At 37.0% G+C, this 16,969-nt stretch overlaps 1 protein-coding gene across 2 annotated transcripts in view; it reads left to right on the top strand.

Annotated features, from left to right (window-relative positions):
* The first annotated feature begins 5,730 nt into the window (after positions 1 to 5,730).
* Positions 5,731 to 16,969, top strand: part of lmx1bb (LIM homeobox transcription factor 1, beta b) — a 74,260-nt gene continuing 63,021 nt past the window's right edge. Inside the window, exons 1-3 of one of the 2 annotated variants that reach the window (XM_079826871.1) lie at positions 5,731 to 5,983; positions 6,215 to 6,339; positions 7,296 to 7,482. In XM_079826871.1, coding sequence (XP_079682997.1) covers positions 6,270 to 6,339; positions 7,296 to 7,482 — 257 coding nt within the window. In that variant the 5' untranslated portion in view covers positions 5,731 to 5,983; positions 6,215 to 6,269. Of the gene's footprint in view, positions 5,984 to 6,198; positions 6,340 to 7,295; positions 7,483 to 16,969 lie in introns of those variants that run through there. The other variant, XM_079826870.1, reaches the window with a different exon arrangement.

The following is a 16,969-nucleotide window of genomic DNA, read 5'->3' on the forward strand; positions in this document are numbered from 1 at the left end:
AGAATTCATGATAAAGAATTGATGGCGTTGTTTGTGTAGCACAAGTTCTCTTCTTTTTTTTATCTTTTTTTTTTGCCTACTTTTTATTTTCAAAATTAGCCGCTTTCTATGTAGATTTAACGAATTATTTATTATTATTATTATTATTATTATTATTATTATTATTATTATTATTATTATATTTCCATCGCGTAAGTAAAGCACGCTGTCCAAAGGTAGTCCAATATTTTTGATTATTCTATTTTTTTGCAAAACCTTTTACATGCATTTTGCTAAATTTGTCGATTGATAGCCCTACTATAAAATGTAAATAATGTAAAATATATATATATATAATAATTATAATTATATTTCGATGACGTTATTTCGTTGCGATCAAAAGCGAGTATGCATCGTCAGATGGTAGTGATACTCTCAGAGCGCGTCTTGTCGCGCTTCGTCTCAATTGTGAACACTACACCGCCATTATTTAAATGAGCTCCAATCTGAGGTGTTTCTAGTTTAAACAGATTCCATACTTCACTTCATAGGCTACTTCATTTACAGCCATAATTGTGCAAATTCCTATTTGTATACAGAGTAGCCTTTTATTATTATTAGGCTATTAATATTATGGCTATTATTATTGTTGCTGCTGATGTCAAATGTGTATTATATTGTCGTTCCTTTGATTTTGTTTGCATTATGACAAATTATTATTTATTGTAAAACGGTATATGGTTATAAGTAGGCCTATTAATAGTATAACAAGTTCAATTTAAAGATGTTAATAAATGCCAATACCTCGCATTATATAGGCCTACTTAAAGGGAAATTTCCCCTCAGGAAACGAAATTATTAGGCTGATTTATCTCAATTCGATTTTATTTATTTTGAAATGGAAACGCACTTAACAAAATACTACAAATAATACAATAATACAAAATACCCCTATTTTATATTTTCGTTTTCGGTGCGTAAAATAAATTTTTTAATCTGTCAGTTAGCTTGGATTAGCCTACATTACGATCTTTTATCCGTTTTCCATTCTGGATAAACATATTATTGCGACCGGACATAATAATCACTATTAAATATTTGCATTTTTCATTATTCGTTTCTTTATAAACGAGCAGTTTAAGCCATCGTAATGTATGTCGCGTTGTTCTTACCTTGTGGTCGAATTATCCGAGTTGTTTAACTAAAACAGTGTAGCAAAGCTTGCAAAGCTTTATTGAGTTTAGATTGGCTTTTTCGCCCTCTCTCTCACTCGCTACGGCGCACGTGCCACACACCTGCTGCTCGGAGAGGGAGGGGTGTCTGAGAGAAAACAATTAAAGAGAGTTTCTCAAGCAACATTGCATAAATCACATGTATTTGCGTTTCTCGCTTTGGGCCTCCTTGTCAAAATTCTTCAGAGACCAAAGTTCAGAACCCATCTCGTGCGTTCACTAAAAGCCTTTCAACTTTTGTGGGCACAACATTTGGGCCTTTGCGCCACCAGTGACGGAAGTCAAACGACTTTTAAGGGACTCTAAACATGTAAGGCGTTCGCTCTGATTGCCTTTCATGCTTGTCCAATGAGATCCGTCTTTATGAAACACTTCGTAAACCAGAGTTCCAAACAAAAGGCCAAGTCCCTAAAACACACAAGTCACGCCACCAGCATATTGCTGAAGGCCTTGGACACAGTTCATTCCTCTCTATAGCAATTACTTTCTTCATAGCACATCCCTGCTGCGGAAAAAAAAAACATCAAGCCTAAGCTAGTTCCCTCGATTTAGCTGGTTCGCAAGCGGATTTTTAACAGACATGTTTTGTGTTAAAACTGTGATGCAAGAGATATTTGTGAATTTTGAGTGCACTAAACATGTTATGAAATCTCTGTATTAATTGCTCTTGATCCAGACATCTTTATACAATCGTCTTTCTAATAATAATCTTGTGAGTTTCATTTTCTCAACACTTTCTCAGCAATCTGTCTGTCATTACTCCGTTCCTCTGCAGATCATTATTGAAACGCAAGGGGGAGCCTTACACAAATCTGGTTTAGGCACAAGAACGAGCCTCGGGCTCTAGTTTCACTACAATGGATGTTCAGTGGACCTCAATCAAGGTAAATGATCCATCGATCTTTTCTAATGATAGTGAGTCACAAGGTGTTTTATTTTTTACATTAAATTTAGAAATAGCCTAGTGCCTCGTTGTTTTTATTGTTTTGTTTTTTTAATTATTAGTTTTTGCATTAAATATGCACGTAATGATTTTTATGTATTGGAATTAGATCTCTGCAAGGGTAGCATCACAAGTGAACATTCTCGAATTTCCTTCGACACTGCAGAATAGCGAATTACTTTATTCTGAAACGTGAAATGTTGGATAATAGATGTTAAATAAAGATGTTTTGCTGGTCATGTGATCTCAACATGGCAGCGACCATGACAGGCGACATGCCCGATGTAGAATAATGAAATCTTCCACTTTAAACACAGAAATATTATTCGTTTATTTGTGGGTTAAAGTTGTTTGTTTCAGAGTATTTTTAACAACACCAATATGCATTAAAGAAAATGAGCCTAGTTTTTGTTTTTAGCTATTATTGTTGTCATTATTATTATTATTATTGTATTAATAATAATTGTATTTTATTATGTGTATATATATATATATATATATATATATATATATATATATATATATATATATATATATATATATATATATATATATATATATATATATATATATATATATATATATATATATATACACACACAATAAAATGTATATATTATATATATAAAGTGATGTCATAGCCACATAACCTATATTTTTTATCACATACTTGCTTATGATGAGCTCAGTGTTGATTTTTATTAATGGAAACATATACATGTAAATATAGAAATTATAAAGCTTAACTGTCCCACTTTACCTGTATTCGCCCTATATATATATATATATATATATATATATATATATATATATATATATATATATATATATATATATATATATACATAAATATATATAAATGAGAGAGAGAGAGAGAGAGAGAGAGAGAGAGAGAGAGAGAGAGAGAGAGAGAGAGAGAGAGAGAGAGAGAGAGAGAGAGAGAGAGAGAGAGAGAGAGAGAGAGAGAGAGAGAGAGAGAGATTATTTATTTTGAACTTTTAATGGGTCACAGTATCCAGTTGTTGGTGTACCATCCACCTTCCTGCTAATGACTATATCTCAATAGTTTCCCTTAAATCTCTGCCCACAATTTATCATTGTTATCATCTAAATGTAGCCTATTGTTCGTCCTTTGACTCTCCTCCTGTCTTTATATTGAGTATTTGATCGCTGACCAGCAGCTTTGCTGATCATCACGCGCGCACGCTGCAGTGTAAATGAAGAAAGTGCTAAAAAATACACAATCAGTAGAGTTCGACTGAGAAGAATAACCCGTTTAGGAGACGGTAATGAACTGTCCGCCGTGGCCTGTGGTTTTCTGAGTGTCAACTGAGACATTTCTTTTTAAAGGTGTTGGGCTGGTCGGGGTTACTCTATAATGAAGGGTCGTCATAGGTATCTCACTTGGCGACTGCTTGAAGTCTCCTAAATGGCTCGGAGGTACGGAATCCCGGGAGTGAGGCGGTAACAGGGGAGCGTGACGAATTGTGTATAGCGCGAGGAGTTAAGCGCGTGCATTCCTCCCTCTCAGTGTAGCTATATGATGTTGGGAAAACTCCCATGCTTGAGTACGTGACTTAAGGCGTTGAAGGCAAATCGTTGTTTTTAGTTATATTAAAAACTGACGTTTCAGAGAACAAATCCCATTATATTTGATGAAATATGCAATGAGCTAAAGTCATTTTCCTTTCTTATTTTGACGAATTTGAACTGAGGCTTTTTACTTTAAGAGTTATTTTTTTTGCTAAATAAATAGAGAACTAGAACTTGTCTGTGTAGTTAATCTCAGCAACAACTGAGGACACGTGCAATTAATAAAGAGCTGAAGATGAAAGGCGCAACCATTAGTGGCTCTCCACCAAAATATCCAGCACTGGGATCCTAACAATTGCTCTCAATAGGTAGTCAATGTATATCATTGGTAGTCATGGCTATCGTTAGCCTGTCTCAAACATTTGTGAAGCAGTGGGTTGCCATAAATACAGCTGATTTATTGCTTTCCCTCATGATCAAAACGGTGAGCAAAAAAAAAAAATCCTTACAATACCGCTATAAATTATGCTGCGCAAATATATTTTTTCATTGAGTTAAACGATTCTTCGTTGTTTTTAATAAGAACGAGATGTCTAATGGTTACTGGAATTTACTCCCCTAAATAAATTGCCAAGGTAACAGAATAATCAAATTACAAAGAAGCTACACATTTTAATAATGTATAAAATATGCATCACTTATCTGCTGCATCATTTCATTTGTTCAGATGCGTCCTCTTTTTATTGGTTTATTGGTTTTTGGATGAGAATAGATCGAACCAAAGTGGTCCCGCCGGAACAAAACCACAAAGCGCACTAAATAAAATTAGCTCGATTTTTATCTTTTCTGTTTAATCGGTAGTATTATTACTCTATCCCAGCCTACCAATACAGGACTGCGCGAGGGCTTGCATTTGAATTCATCTGACTCTTGTCATCCGCTGTCTGTGGTTATCGGCCCTGATCTCCAGGTGCATCGTAGACGAGGGTCAGAAGGTTCGAGGCTTCATAATGGACACAAAAGCACAAAGCATGCGGACGGAGCAGGCGTGATGCTCCGCTACCTGATATCAAAGCCAGCAGCCTCTGCATGAGAGGAGAGGAGAGGGCCTCGGAGCAGCCGGAGGAAAACCAAAGAGTAACATGCGCTTTAAGCTCTATTTACGACAACAACAATAACAGTAACATTTTACATTACAATTGCGCATGGTACAAATTTGCCGTTATTGTGATTGGCTAATTAAAAAAGAAATTACGCGTAATTGCAAACAGAGCCAGATTAATTACAAATGACGCTTTCTTCTGTATTCACCTTTTAACATAAACACTGCGATACATCTGCTACTACCACCACTCCTAAAAATGAACAGTACAAATAACAGTTAGATGTTGTTTTTTAGACTATTAACAGATAAAATACATGTGCAATTTTTTTTATTTAATTTTTTTTGCGTCGTAATTTCGATACATTGGCAAGTTGTTCATTAATACGCAAATCATATATTGTCCACAAATATGAAATACGCGCGACTATTATGTGTCTATGTATTACTGTTTTTCAAAATGCAACATTTCTACATAGTCTGTGGGGCAAAATCCATATTTGAAGTGATAAATACATGGATATAGGCCTATATAAAACAATGAATGAATATAGACCATATTGACTCATATTGACCATATTGAACATGCTTTCTTTCTTTCTTTCTTTCTTTCTTTCTTTCTTTCTTTCTTTCTTTCTTTCTTTCTTTCTTTCTTTCTTTCTTTCTTTCTTTCTTTCTTTCTTTCTTTCTACGCTTTAGGCCAAGCTTTAGTCTGAATTAGACTGTGTTTTCAGACTCGTTTGTTTCACCACAATTTTCCTAACGTTGTTTACCATCCTTGTGCGCCTCTAGTTTGGGAGGCAATGCGATTTTGAAGGCGGAACGCATTTAGTTCCACTCGGCAGAGCGCACGAACACTGGCGCACCAATCGCATCCCTATGTCAGTCAATAGTCTGCAAAGTGACGCGACCAAAAGGGGAGGGTGCTTTCTCTCAAGCCTATCTCAGTTTTGAGATTTCTCAAGCTGCAGGGAGCCGAATGGCGCACTAATTTAAGAGTTAACGTTTAGACATCTCCTTTATATTTTCCTGGATTTTATACTAATTTCCTGAAAACTTTTGCGGGTCAAGACGACTTGTGCACGGTGTAGGAAAGGGAGGATCTTCCCTTGCAGCTCGTGATAGCACAGCCGGGATACAAACTTTACGCTTCGTGCAGAAAACGTCTAGACTGACTCGGCCGTTAATTAACAGGTGATTTAGTGCGTGTTTTAAGTTTTATAGTTATGTCTTGTTGTTCTTCAATATCGAGGTTTGATCAAGAGCATATAGTAATCTTGCAAGTGCCAGTTGCAATGAAAAGTTTACTTGTGCTGGCCATCTTAGAGTGAGATTTCTGTAATATCAACTGATGTTGTGTGCTAGTTTTTGGGATTTAAAGCGTGGACAACACTGACAAATGTCTTGTTATGGATATTACAACAGGTCCCGAGTCACTAGGACGGAGTTTCCTTGCAGGTAACAGTGGGAATATTTCAAGATGTTGGACGGTATAAAAATCGAAGACCATCCGCTGCGGTCGGGACAAGCTACGCTTGGAGTTATGCTGGGTAAGTGCTTCTATGTCTTCAGTAGCCTGTATATTTGGGGAACACGAAAAGCTCATTTCTGAGACTTTTGCTGTTTTTTATCAAGATGTTCAAAAGAACTACAGCTGGAACTGTGGCAGGCGGCTGGGATGCATCCTCCTCATGTGTCATGCATTTCACCGGCCGGCCGCATATCTGTGGAATATTCAAAGTTATTTCCCAGAGAAAATAACCCCAATGCACAACTGATGGATCAAACCATTTCTCTTAATTTTTATGCGCAACATAAGGCATTTATTTCGATGCTCCAATACTGCTATTTTCACGATACAAGCGGTTCTCATTTACACACCTACACACACATTATCACACACACACACAATTTTTAGTATGGCTGCATCAACGATTGCAAGGTCTAAATACTGACGAATAAAAAAAGCTTACCGTAAAAATAAAAAATAGGACGAAATAAATATAAATAAAAAGAATACACACAGTCACACACACACATACACGCTGTGTCCAAGCAAGGAAACAAACAACAAAAACAAACAAAAAGGCTGCATAATTGTAGCCTATATTTTTTTTATTCCAACTGTTTTTGTACGATATATAAACAAAAAGTATATTATGTATTATATATCCAATTATTTAGCATCGCATAGGCTATAACACCACAATTATGTACATTTTTATAATAGCTTTTTAGTTTGGGCTGAAAGTTTGTGCGTTATTTTAATTTTTGAGCATATACTATAGCCTAATAATACTAGTAATAAATCCCATCACAGTAGGTTGTAAATTGACAGTTATTCAAACACCACTTTTTCCACCGTGTCATATTGGTTTATTTAATAGGCTAAAATATTAAGAACATGTTACCATAATCACTTGTTCAATAGGCCATTTATGAATCCTTATTTTTAAAAATTCAGATGCAGTCAGCGTGTTATTAAAATGATGCATTTGCCCTCCAGGGACGGAGTGCCATCACCAGGCGGTGTGTGAGGGGTGCCAGCGGCCGATATCTGACCGCTTTCTGATGCGCGTCAACGAGTCTTCATGGCACGAGGAGTGTTTGCAATGCGCCGTGTGTCAACAACCGCTCACCACCAGCTGCTACTTCCGGGAGAGGAAACTTTACTGCAAACATGACTACCAACAGTAAGGGCATGGATTATTTGAATGATATTATTGGTGTAACGCGCGCAGGTTCATTGCTTTACTTTACAAGTGATCAAGCAAAGACAGATGTCATTTTCGTTTTTACGCACTGAGACTATTTCCGTTCGTAAAGTTGAACTGGTGAAGTTGGTGGTATGATTTTGTTGAACGTGTCAACATTTTAAAATGCTGTTATTTCTACAATTGAGCCACCAAGTGCACTGTGGTGTTGTCAAAGATTAGTCGATATTTCTAGACCTCCAAGTTATAGACAACCTAAAGAATTTAGTTTGCATTTCATGCGCATTCTTGTTCTTTTTTCTTATTTCTGAGATTAGCCACTGTGATTTTGAAGGAACCTTTGGAATGTGATATTTTGCAAGGCAATGACAATGACAATTAAGCGATTTCATTTCATCTTTGACGAATCCATGCCGACATAATTATTTGATCACCTGTCGTTCATAAAGTAGGCCGCACATTGATGCTGATGGTCCCCAACGATTATGAACATTGTACCTATATTTACATGCCAATGCTAAATCGCCAGAATTTATTTAAATGAGACATTCGGCGTTATAGCCTATATTTCTGGGAAATATATATTCTTTAATTTCTTGTCTGCTCGCAGATAATAAACAAACCGTTTTTCCTATTTATTTTAATTCCTTCATCAAAGTTTTTACATAAATGTATTTAGCTATACATTTGTTTTATAATTATTATACTTATTGTTAGTAGCTAGGTCTATTAATAATATCATAATCATAATAATTATTATTATTGTTGTGTTATGCACTCGTGGTCGTTTTGTTATATTGCAGAATGCCATTGAAAAAATTTAGCTAACCATACAATCATGAATGTCCAAACGCTGCGGTGCAGATACAAAAAGCCTTTTCTTTTTTCTGTCTTTGTTTTTGTAACACCTTGTAGCCAACAACCATTCAAATCTGCTCTAATCGTACTTCTTATTCCTCTTTTCTAAAAACGATGAAGGCCTAGTCATGGTATGGGACAGTTGCTCAGTTGGTGGGTGCTGTGGTGATATTCACCCGGTCCTGAAGCTGTGAGTGGACCGCAGGGCGCCTTATGTTGCATGTCTTCTTCCCGTGTTTGTCTCTATACTTTAGCTAGCTTTTGTGTCAGGGGTTTTGAAATATTACCCCCTCTTTTATGGTGATAACTGGGAGGTCCCTATCGGACACCAAGCAACAATTAAAGGGCCATATCTACCGCCTGACTTTAATAGTCGACGATTTTTTTTTCAGCTTGACCGTGAAGAGTTAGTGTTAACTAAATTAATTTCATAGCTCTGGTCTTATATTCCATTGCCCTGGAGACGGCCAAACATGTGAAAGAGGTTTTTGAGTAGGCTATGTTTAGCCTACCTGTCATTAGACTTTCTCCCTTTTTTTTCTTTCTTTTTTGTCCTTTATTTTTTTTGCTCTGCATCTAGCACTAACTCTGATTTCTAAGACTGGATATCAATCAGATGTTAGGTTAGTGTAAATAAATAATATTTTCCAGTCTGATCTTTTATTTTTTTTTTATTTTTGGCTCGCATTTAAACCTGCCATTTCATAAACAGCAGTTTCGTTCACCTGCAATGGAGGTCCTTCCACACGCGTGCTACACAGGTAGCTAGCAGTAATATTTGTTTATTTATTTCTCAATGACGGGCCACTTAGTAGATGTAATTGGCACCTTTTTGACTTTTATGACGTTCATTTAGGTTGTACTTGTCAACCCCGCAAAGCGCCCGTGGCTTCAAGATGAAGCCTTTGGCCGTTTCTGGTGGAACTCCGCCTAATGACATGCTAGCATCAACTGATTCATGCCCTATAATCATTAGAACCGTAAATCACGACATTGGGCAAACGTTCATATTCACACCTCTCTGTCAGCTATTTACAGCACGAGCTTACCGGCGGGAATTTATAGCTTGTTTTGGCGCGGAAATTTCACCTCGCTGTAGTTCAAGAGTAACCTGGAATAACAGCCTTTCGTTATTAGAGGATTAGCTTTGGAATTACGATCTGCATATAATGTTCTTTAAATGGCTCAGCAGACCTTTGTGTTAGTGCCAATTAAAGACACAGGTCATGGAAATATAAAATGTGTTTTCAACCTATTAGTGGGAATCCTCGTTAGGCTACTGTATTGTAAATTAATCGGAATTCATTTTAACTGCAACGCCACTAGCCTCTGCACTATTTTAACATTTATTTTCTTGCTTGCTTGCTTAAAGGAGGCAGAAAAAAAACCCAATAGACTATTAAATTAGACTATTATATAAACTATTACATCTCAATTTAAAAACATTTACCTGTTAAATTCAGAAAAGCTGTAAATACTTTTTTAAGTTAAATGTTATTATAATAGCCTAGTTTTATATGAATGTTGTTAAAATACATGTTTTTATTTATTACAATGAATATATTTTTTGAAAAGGAAATTAATTATGCTTTAATGTTATGAAGTGTGAGTACTGCACATCCACTGTAGAAGTTTTGAGCTTTTTGTGGCTGTATAACATGTTGTGACTTGAATTATTCTCAAATAGACATAATTTCTGTACCACATACAAGGGGAGTAGGTAATGAGGATTTCTGTGCACGTGTGTGCAAGTGAGATAGATAGATAGATAGACAGACAGACAGACAGTCAGACAGACAGACAGACAGACAGACACACACACACACACACACACACACACACACACACACACACACACACACACACACACACACACACACACACACACACACACACACACACACACACACACACACACACACACACACACACACACACACCGTCTGCAGTGCAATTGTACAGTGTTATTAATTTAACAGAAGTGTACACTATATACTGCATTATTTGAATGCCGAGTGTTCGGATGTTCCCCTCTGGCCCTTATGTCAGTGGAACCTGGCTCAAGTCTGTTGTTAGTCTTGGTCCAGGGATAATTTGCTCGAAGTAGGAAGTTGTGGATGATCCCCTGGTGTGCTGATAGTTCTATTTTAGCACCGTGGGGGCGTCCTCCTGCGATGTGTTGTTTTTTAATTAGCTCTGCTTTGCGAGCGGGATGCCATATTCCCGCTGACATGAGTGGATTTTGGGTCTGGCAGTGTGTTTTCTACATGACTGGAGCCGTACACCCTCCCAGTACACCCTGACATCATGAATGCCTTTACTGTCCTATAGTATCATTGTTTTAAAAAATCCTGTGAATCAGCATGCGAATGATTTGTAATGTTCTTGAATATTTGTTTCGCCAGTTGTGTAAATATAAAAATGAAAGCTGTTTTAATGAAAGTCTGAGTTCTCGCATGTTTAGAGAAGCGGGGAGGCCGGGTACTAATCCTGCAGCGTTCAGGGGTTTTTGCTTGCAGTGTTGAAGGCCCTCGTATAGCGCTCTGCTCTGGGACGAGGCCGAGCCTGAGCCAGCCTGTTCCTCTGCAAGGAAGTATTAGGTTTTGTGTCAACATTAGCCCAGCCTCTCCTGGCAGCATTAAAATGATGCAATCATCTGTCATCTCATGACTAGTGCCACACACCCCCCACCACCACCAGACGTTTAACGCTTTGACCTAACGGGATGTTATTCTGGTGTAGAGAGGAGCGTTTTGCTTTTAAACTCATTCATGGAATAGATTATTTCGTTTTCTCTACAGGTCTCTTCTCTTTTAGATGTGTTACTAAATGTCCTTGACATGTAACTCCACAGCTGTGAGATTATTTAACCATAGGATCGACAGTATGTGTGCTATGTCTAAATGTTTAATGTGCCAGCCAGAGACAACTTTAAAGGATATTTATTTTGCTATTATAAATTCAGTACATGCAGAAGCTAATATTTCTTGAGTCATTCTATACATTATGAATGTGATATTATGAAAATGTTGTCATATATCATATTATATGTCATATGTTCATAAATTTGAACTGACCTCGGAAAAATGGAGCTAAAATGACGTTTTGTTGACACACTTAATGATTTTTAAAGCTTGACTTTTTGATTTTGAAATGTGTTTTTACCTAAACTGAATTATTAATCAATTTAATCAAATTATTAAGTTTAATACTTGAACTTATATATTAATATTTATATTAAATCGATTCATCGTGATTATAATCACATCTAACATAAAGGTTTTTGTTTACATAATATATGTGTGTGTGTGTGTGTGTGTGTGTGTGGGTATGTGTATATATATATATATATATATATATATATATATATATATATATATATATATATATATATATATATATATATATATATATATATATATATATATATATATATATATATATATATATATATATATATATATATATATATATATATATATAATATCGATTCATCGTGATTATAATCGCATCTAACATAAAAGTTTTTGTTTACATAATGTGTGTGTGTGTGTATATATACATACACACACACACATACACACATACATACATACATATAGACACACACACATCTTATGTTAACAAAAAACTTTCGTTAGATGCGATTAAGCGCGATTTGACAGCACTCATTTCTAAATTTACATATCTATATTTACATACTCAAATAATTTTGTACATATCATTCGCTCTACTATTTATATTATAATTGCTAAGAATAAGATGACATTTTTGATGGATGTCACTATAGCATCACAATGAGGATATCTCCTAGAACTTCTAATACAAAATGAAATATCTTACAATAATGTATTAAGACATTTCTAATCTATAACTTTAAACATTGGCTAATTATCCAGAATATGATACTCAATGTGTGTAATAAAGTGTGTAATTTATTCACCACTGTAACATCACCAAACAAAATAGCAGAAATAATGACAGGAACACTCCCCTCGTCAACCATTGGCTGAACAAACAGATAAGGCCGCCCCTAAATGCCATTTATGATGTATTTTGTTGGACTGGTTGGGATGCTGAGCAGCAACAGTGGGTTTTTTAATTTTGTTTTCAGAGAAATTAACGGATATCATCCACTATGCAAATAAAAATATTCTTTCTATTTTAGCGTAATACTAAGAAGCCATAAGCATGACATATTTCCATCATTCCTCTTTAATGTGCTGCCTCTATTTCACAGTGTTCTCAACATAGTAATGAAGCTCAGTGTCTCCACAGTGTTATTCCTACAAACAGGCTTTTCACAGGTACGCTAGAAAACATTGGCACTGGGGTGGCAAGTGGTGCCCAAGGGCATCACTATCTCCACGTTACATTCTACCTATACATGAAGACATTACGCAAGTGGGTTTGTCTCAAAACAAGGATCTTGAGTTTGCAAATTAAACTACATCGATAGAACAAAGCTAGAATTTGCAGATGCAAAAACAGCAGCTACATAATCCAGTGATATAACAATTATTGGTCTCTTTCAAAGTCTCCGCATCCTCCAAAATAATCCTGGACTATTAAGTTGTCTTGCAAGAGTGTTTCAACTGTCTTGTCATAGACAAGAAGATTTAAGCTTGGCGCATGTCTTAGATGCGAGTTATGAGGATGATAATCAAATCTCATTGGACTTTCAGACTCTGTCTCTCCCTCTCTTTCTTTTTCATATCCTAATGAGATTAGCCTCCCAACAGCCATAGTACTAGCCGATTTGAATGACAGGTCTGCTCCGCTATCCAAGGCTATCTTACTAAGCTCTTCGCCGCATTGTCTTGAATGGAGGGACTGACGGAAGCTGTGTGCCCTAATCCTCTTATTTGTGTCAGAGGGAGAAAAGAGGGAGGAATGAGGTGGAATGGGACAGCGCTTTGGAATGGCACCGCTGCCACTTCCTCACTCTGAGCCCTCTCTCACAGCCAAGTGAGCATGAGAGGGATCTTATGGGGCTCAGGCTCGCAGACAGGCACAATCACACATGCGTTAAGCAGTTTGCTCCCTCCATTTAACCCTTGTTCCGAATGCATTTTCATAAAGTACAAAGCTCTTGATGGTCCATAAATAGAAAATATCTCGGTAGCATTTTGACACAAATTGACGAATTCTGGCAGGCGTTCATGTACCATTAAAGGGATACATTTACTTGCCCTCTCGTGGATACAAACTTGTATGACTGACTTCTGTGGAACACAAAAGAGAAATTTCTGTGTTCTTTGAAGAACTTTGTTTGGACTCTAACATTCTTCGAAATATCTTTTTTTCTGTTCCACAGACAAAAGAATGTCATACAGATTTGTGAACGACATGAGGGTGAGTAATAATGATGACAGAATTTTCATTTTGGGGTGAAATATCCGTCTAAATGTCAAATCTTGCCTCACCATGGATGGGCCCCAAATCAGGGTGTTTTAGGGGTCATTTGAAAGAATGACTTTTGCTGGTTCTTGCTGGATGCTTTGTGGTCTTTTGCACCCGCTCAGTTTTCCTTCACGTGGAATAAGCTTTCTCCGGGTCGGACCCTCCTGGAGCTAGAGGTAATCTGTCTTCAACTGGAGCTCCCACAGTTCTTTATTTACTCATTCAACTAGTTGGAAGTCTGTTAGACTGAAGATCAGATGCTCTGAAACCAATCTGATTACCTCAACCAGCCAATTACCTTCCTCCTCGCGACCACGGTTCTAAAGCTCCGCATTCCAGATTGGGATATTTCTTCATTTTCATTACAAAGGGAAAGAGAAGAGTAGCAGTTAGAGCGATTTTGAATGTTGTCATACCACCAATGGAAAATTAAACCGTAATATCGGAAAAGTTACTCAATTGAATTCCTACCATTTAGCACATTCTGATGTTTGCAGTGAACATGACAGTTTGCATTTTGGTTGGCTAAAATGTTTGTGTGGTTGAAAGATAAAACATTATTGATGGAACTTTTTTTTTTTTTTTTGGATCAATGATTTTTTGGATCAATCAACTTTACAGCTACGGAAAAAAAGTTTAAGCAGAATTAATGAAAATTCTTTTAACATTTCCTGCTTTTAAATTTGGCCCCATCAACTTCTAAATGCTTAAACCTCATTGACCTCTTGTATATGATAAAAGGAGTTTCCTTGGTGTACTAAATTAGTTTAATTAATTCAGTCTATTAAATAATTATTAAGGTAAACCCTAATTTATGAGGAAAAAATGTCCCCACAAAGATGGCAATATCCGAAATCCGTGTCTGACATTTTTTGGTTTCCCGAAGGAAAACAGCTTATAAATCAGACTAAATTATGTTTTTTGAAAATGTAAAAATGCAGAAAGTTTTCTGTGATGGGTAGGGTTAGTGTAGGGGGATAGAATACACAGGTTCGTACCATTATGTAATCATTATGTCTATGGAAAGTCCCCATACAACATGAAAACACAACGTGTGTGTGTGTGTGTATCCGGGACGAAATCCTGAATCTCGAATGTAGTGGTCTAAATATTCCTAATCTCCCTCCCAGGGTTGAGGGGAAGCTGAAGTAGGAGACAGGTTAAAGGGAACTGAAAAAAAAAACAGCGTTCTAACCAGCAAGACCTCCTGTTTCCCCACCCACGGTCCTGATCTTATGTCGCTATGGGGATCACTGCTGATCGGCCCATCGCTGACTGGACCAAGGAAAACAAACGTGAGAAGGAGATGGTGGGGATCGTATTTCCATACCTCCATGGGACTGCGAGCCCCCCGCAAGCAGCTAAAATGATTTGTGCTGGAGGTCAAAAGACCCATGGCAGCTTCAAAAAGTGGAGAGTGGAAATATTTGGATGTTAGGCGGAGACACAGTGATGGAGAATGGAATGACAGGAAACAGAGTTGAATAAGCAGCTAACTGGATTGCAGATGTTTCAAAATTTTAATAATCTTCTATCAGAAGATTCAGATGTGTTAAACACATTACCGCACCAATGTAAACACAATTGTTTTTAATTTCATAGTCATAGGAACTAAAGGAATATTCTGGGTTCAGTGCAAGTTAAGATCGTTCGACAGCATAATTGCAGCATAATGTTGATTACTACAAAGCTGCTTGTACATCCTTTAAAAAAATGAAAAGGTTTTCAATAAGGCACTTACGATGGAAGAAAATTGGATCAATGTGTAAAATTACAATAGTTTCAATAGTATAGCTAGTAAATATTAATAATGACAAGAACAACATTACAATAAAATACTAAAATAAAATACAATTATAAAAAGAACAGTTAATGTAAGTGCTTTTATAAAATTATAAGCTTCACATTTTTTATTTTAAATCCTTTAACAATTAGCCCCATTCACTTCCATTGTAAATGTCTCATTGTAACCTTGATTTTTGCCTTTTTAAAGAGAATGAGAATCATATTTGTATTGAACCCAGAATAGTTTAATATATACAGTATATATAATAATATATAATTTGAGGTCTTTGGGATGTCATCTTTAGGTCAGGTCCCATCTTGCTTTTTTTATGCAGGGATGCAACCTTTGTGAGCCAAAAAAAAAAACAATTCCTGAAAGTATGATACTGATCGTCTGTGCCTTTTTTCCCTCCCTCCCCCACCCCCCTCTCCACTATCCTTCCATGTCTCTCCTGCCTGGATGCTAATATTTCCCTGAAAAGAGCCACAATACATCTTCCTGGAAATTTCCACGACTCGCAAGTGCAGCAAAATGATCTGCTTGTCTAAAAAAAGGTGGATGAGGGAATGAAATATTGAGGATTTCTGAAAATCGAATAAAGGAAAATGATTTATTCCATAGTGCCATTTTAATGAAGACTCATGTGTCTTTGTTTACAGAGACCGAAAAAAACTAAAATATTGTCTGATTAATATTGAGATATTACGTGTTCTTTGTTTTTGTGTCAAACAATGCATCCTTTTTATTCTGTTTTAACTCGTGAACGCTGTTGTTTTGATAGTACACTTTTTACCAGTCCTCCCGATGCCCATCCTTTTTGGCAGGATTCATAACCACAAACACAAACATGCTGTTCAGACATAATAGTGTTTTCGAAGAAACACTGAACCTTAGGATTGCTTATTCAGCAGTAAGGACTGGATGAGAGTCATAGCGAAACTCACTGGAGTCACATATGGAAAATAGATAGACCTGACTTTTGCATTTTTTATCCCTAAAAAGATTGGCTTTGGAGTCAAGCATTTCTGTTATGGCCTCAGACATGTTCTCCATCTCAGACCAATCCATCTCTTCTCCTGGCTTCCCTGCTTCTGTTGTTTTTTCTTGAGAGTGAGTGAGTAAGTCCATTCCCTCCTCCCGAGGTGGGCGTCTGTCTGTTGTCAGGCGTGAGGAGCGGCCCCTGCCCCTGCAGTTAGCAGGGGGAAAGCGATCCTGACCCCCGGCCCAGAACATGAAACCAGAGCCGGTGTGTGGCGCTTGGTGCTCAGCTGGAGAGGCGGCAGAGCCCTGACCTCTAGCTCCACATCACACCGTGCGCCAGACTCCTCTCTGCCCTCCTCCTTCAGCTCTGTAGTGGTGGGACACGGTGCCAAACCACCTGAGGGCAAAGCCTGAACACCCCACGCGCTCAAAAACATC

This window comes from Gobio gobio (assembly GCF_949357685.1).
Source record: "Gobio gobio genome assembly, chromosome: 10".
Taxonomy (NCBI): Eukaryota; Metazoa; Chordata; class Actinopteri; order Cypriniformes; family Gobionidae; genus Gobio; species Gobio gobio.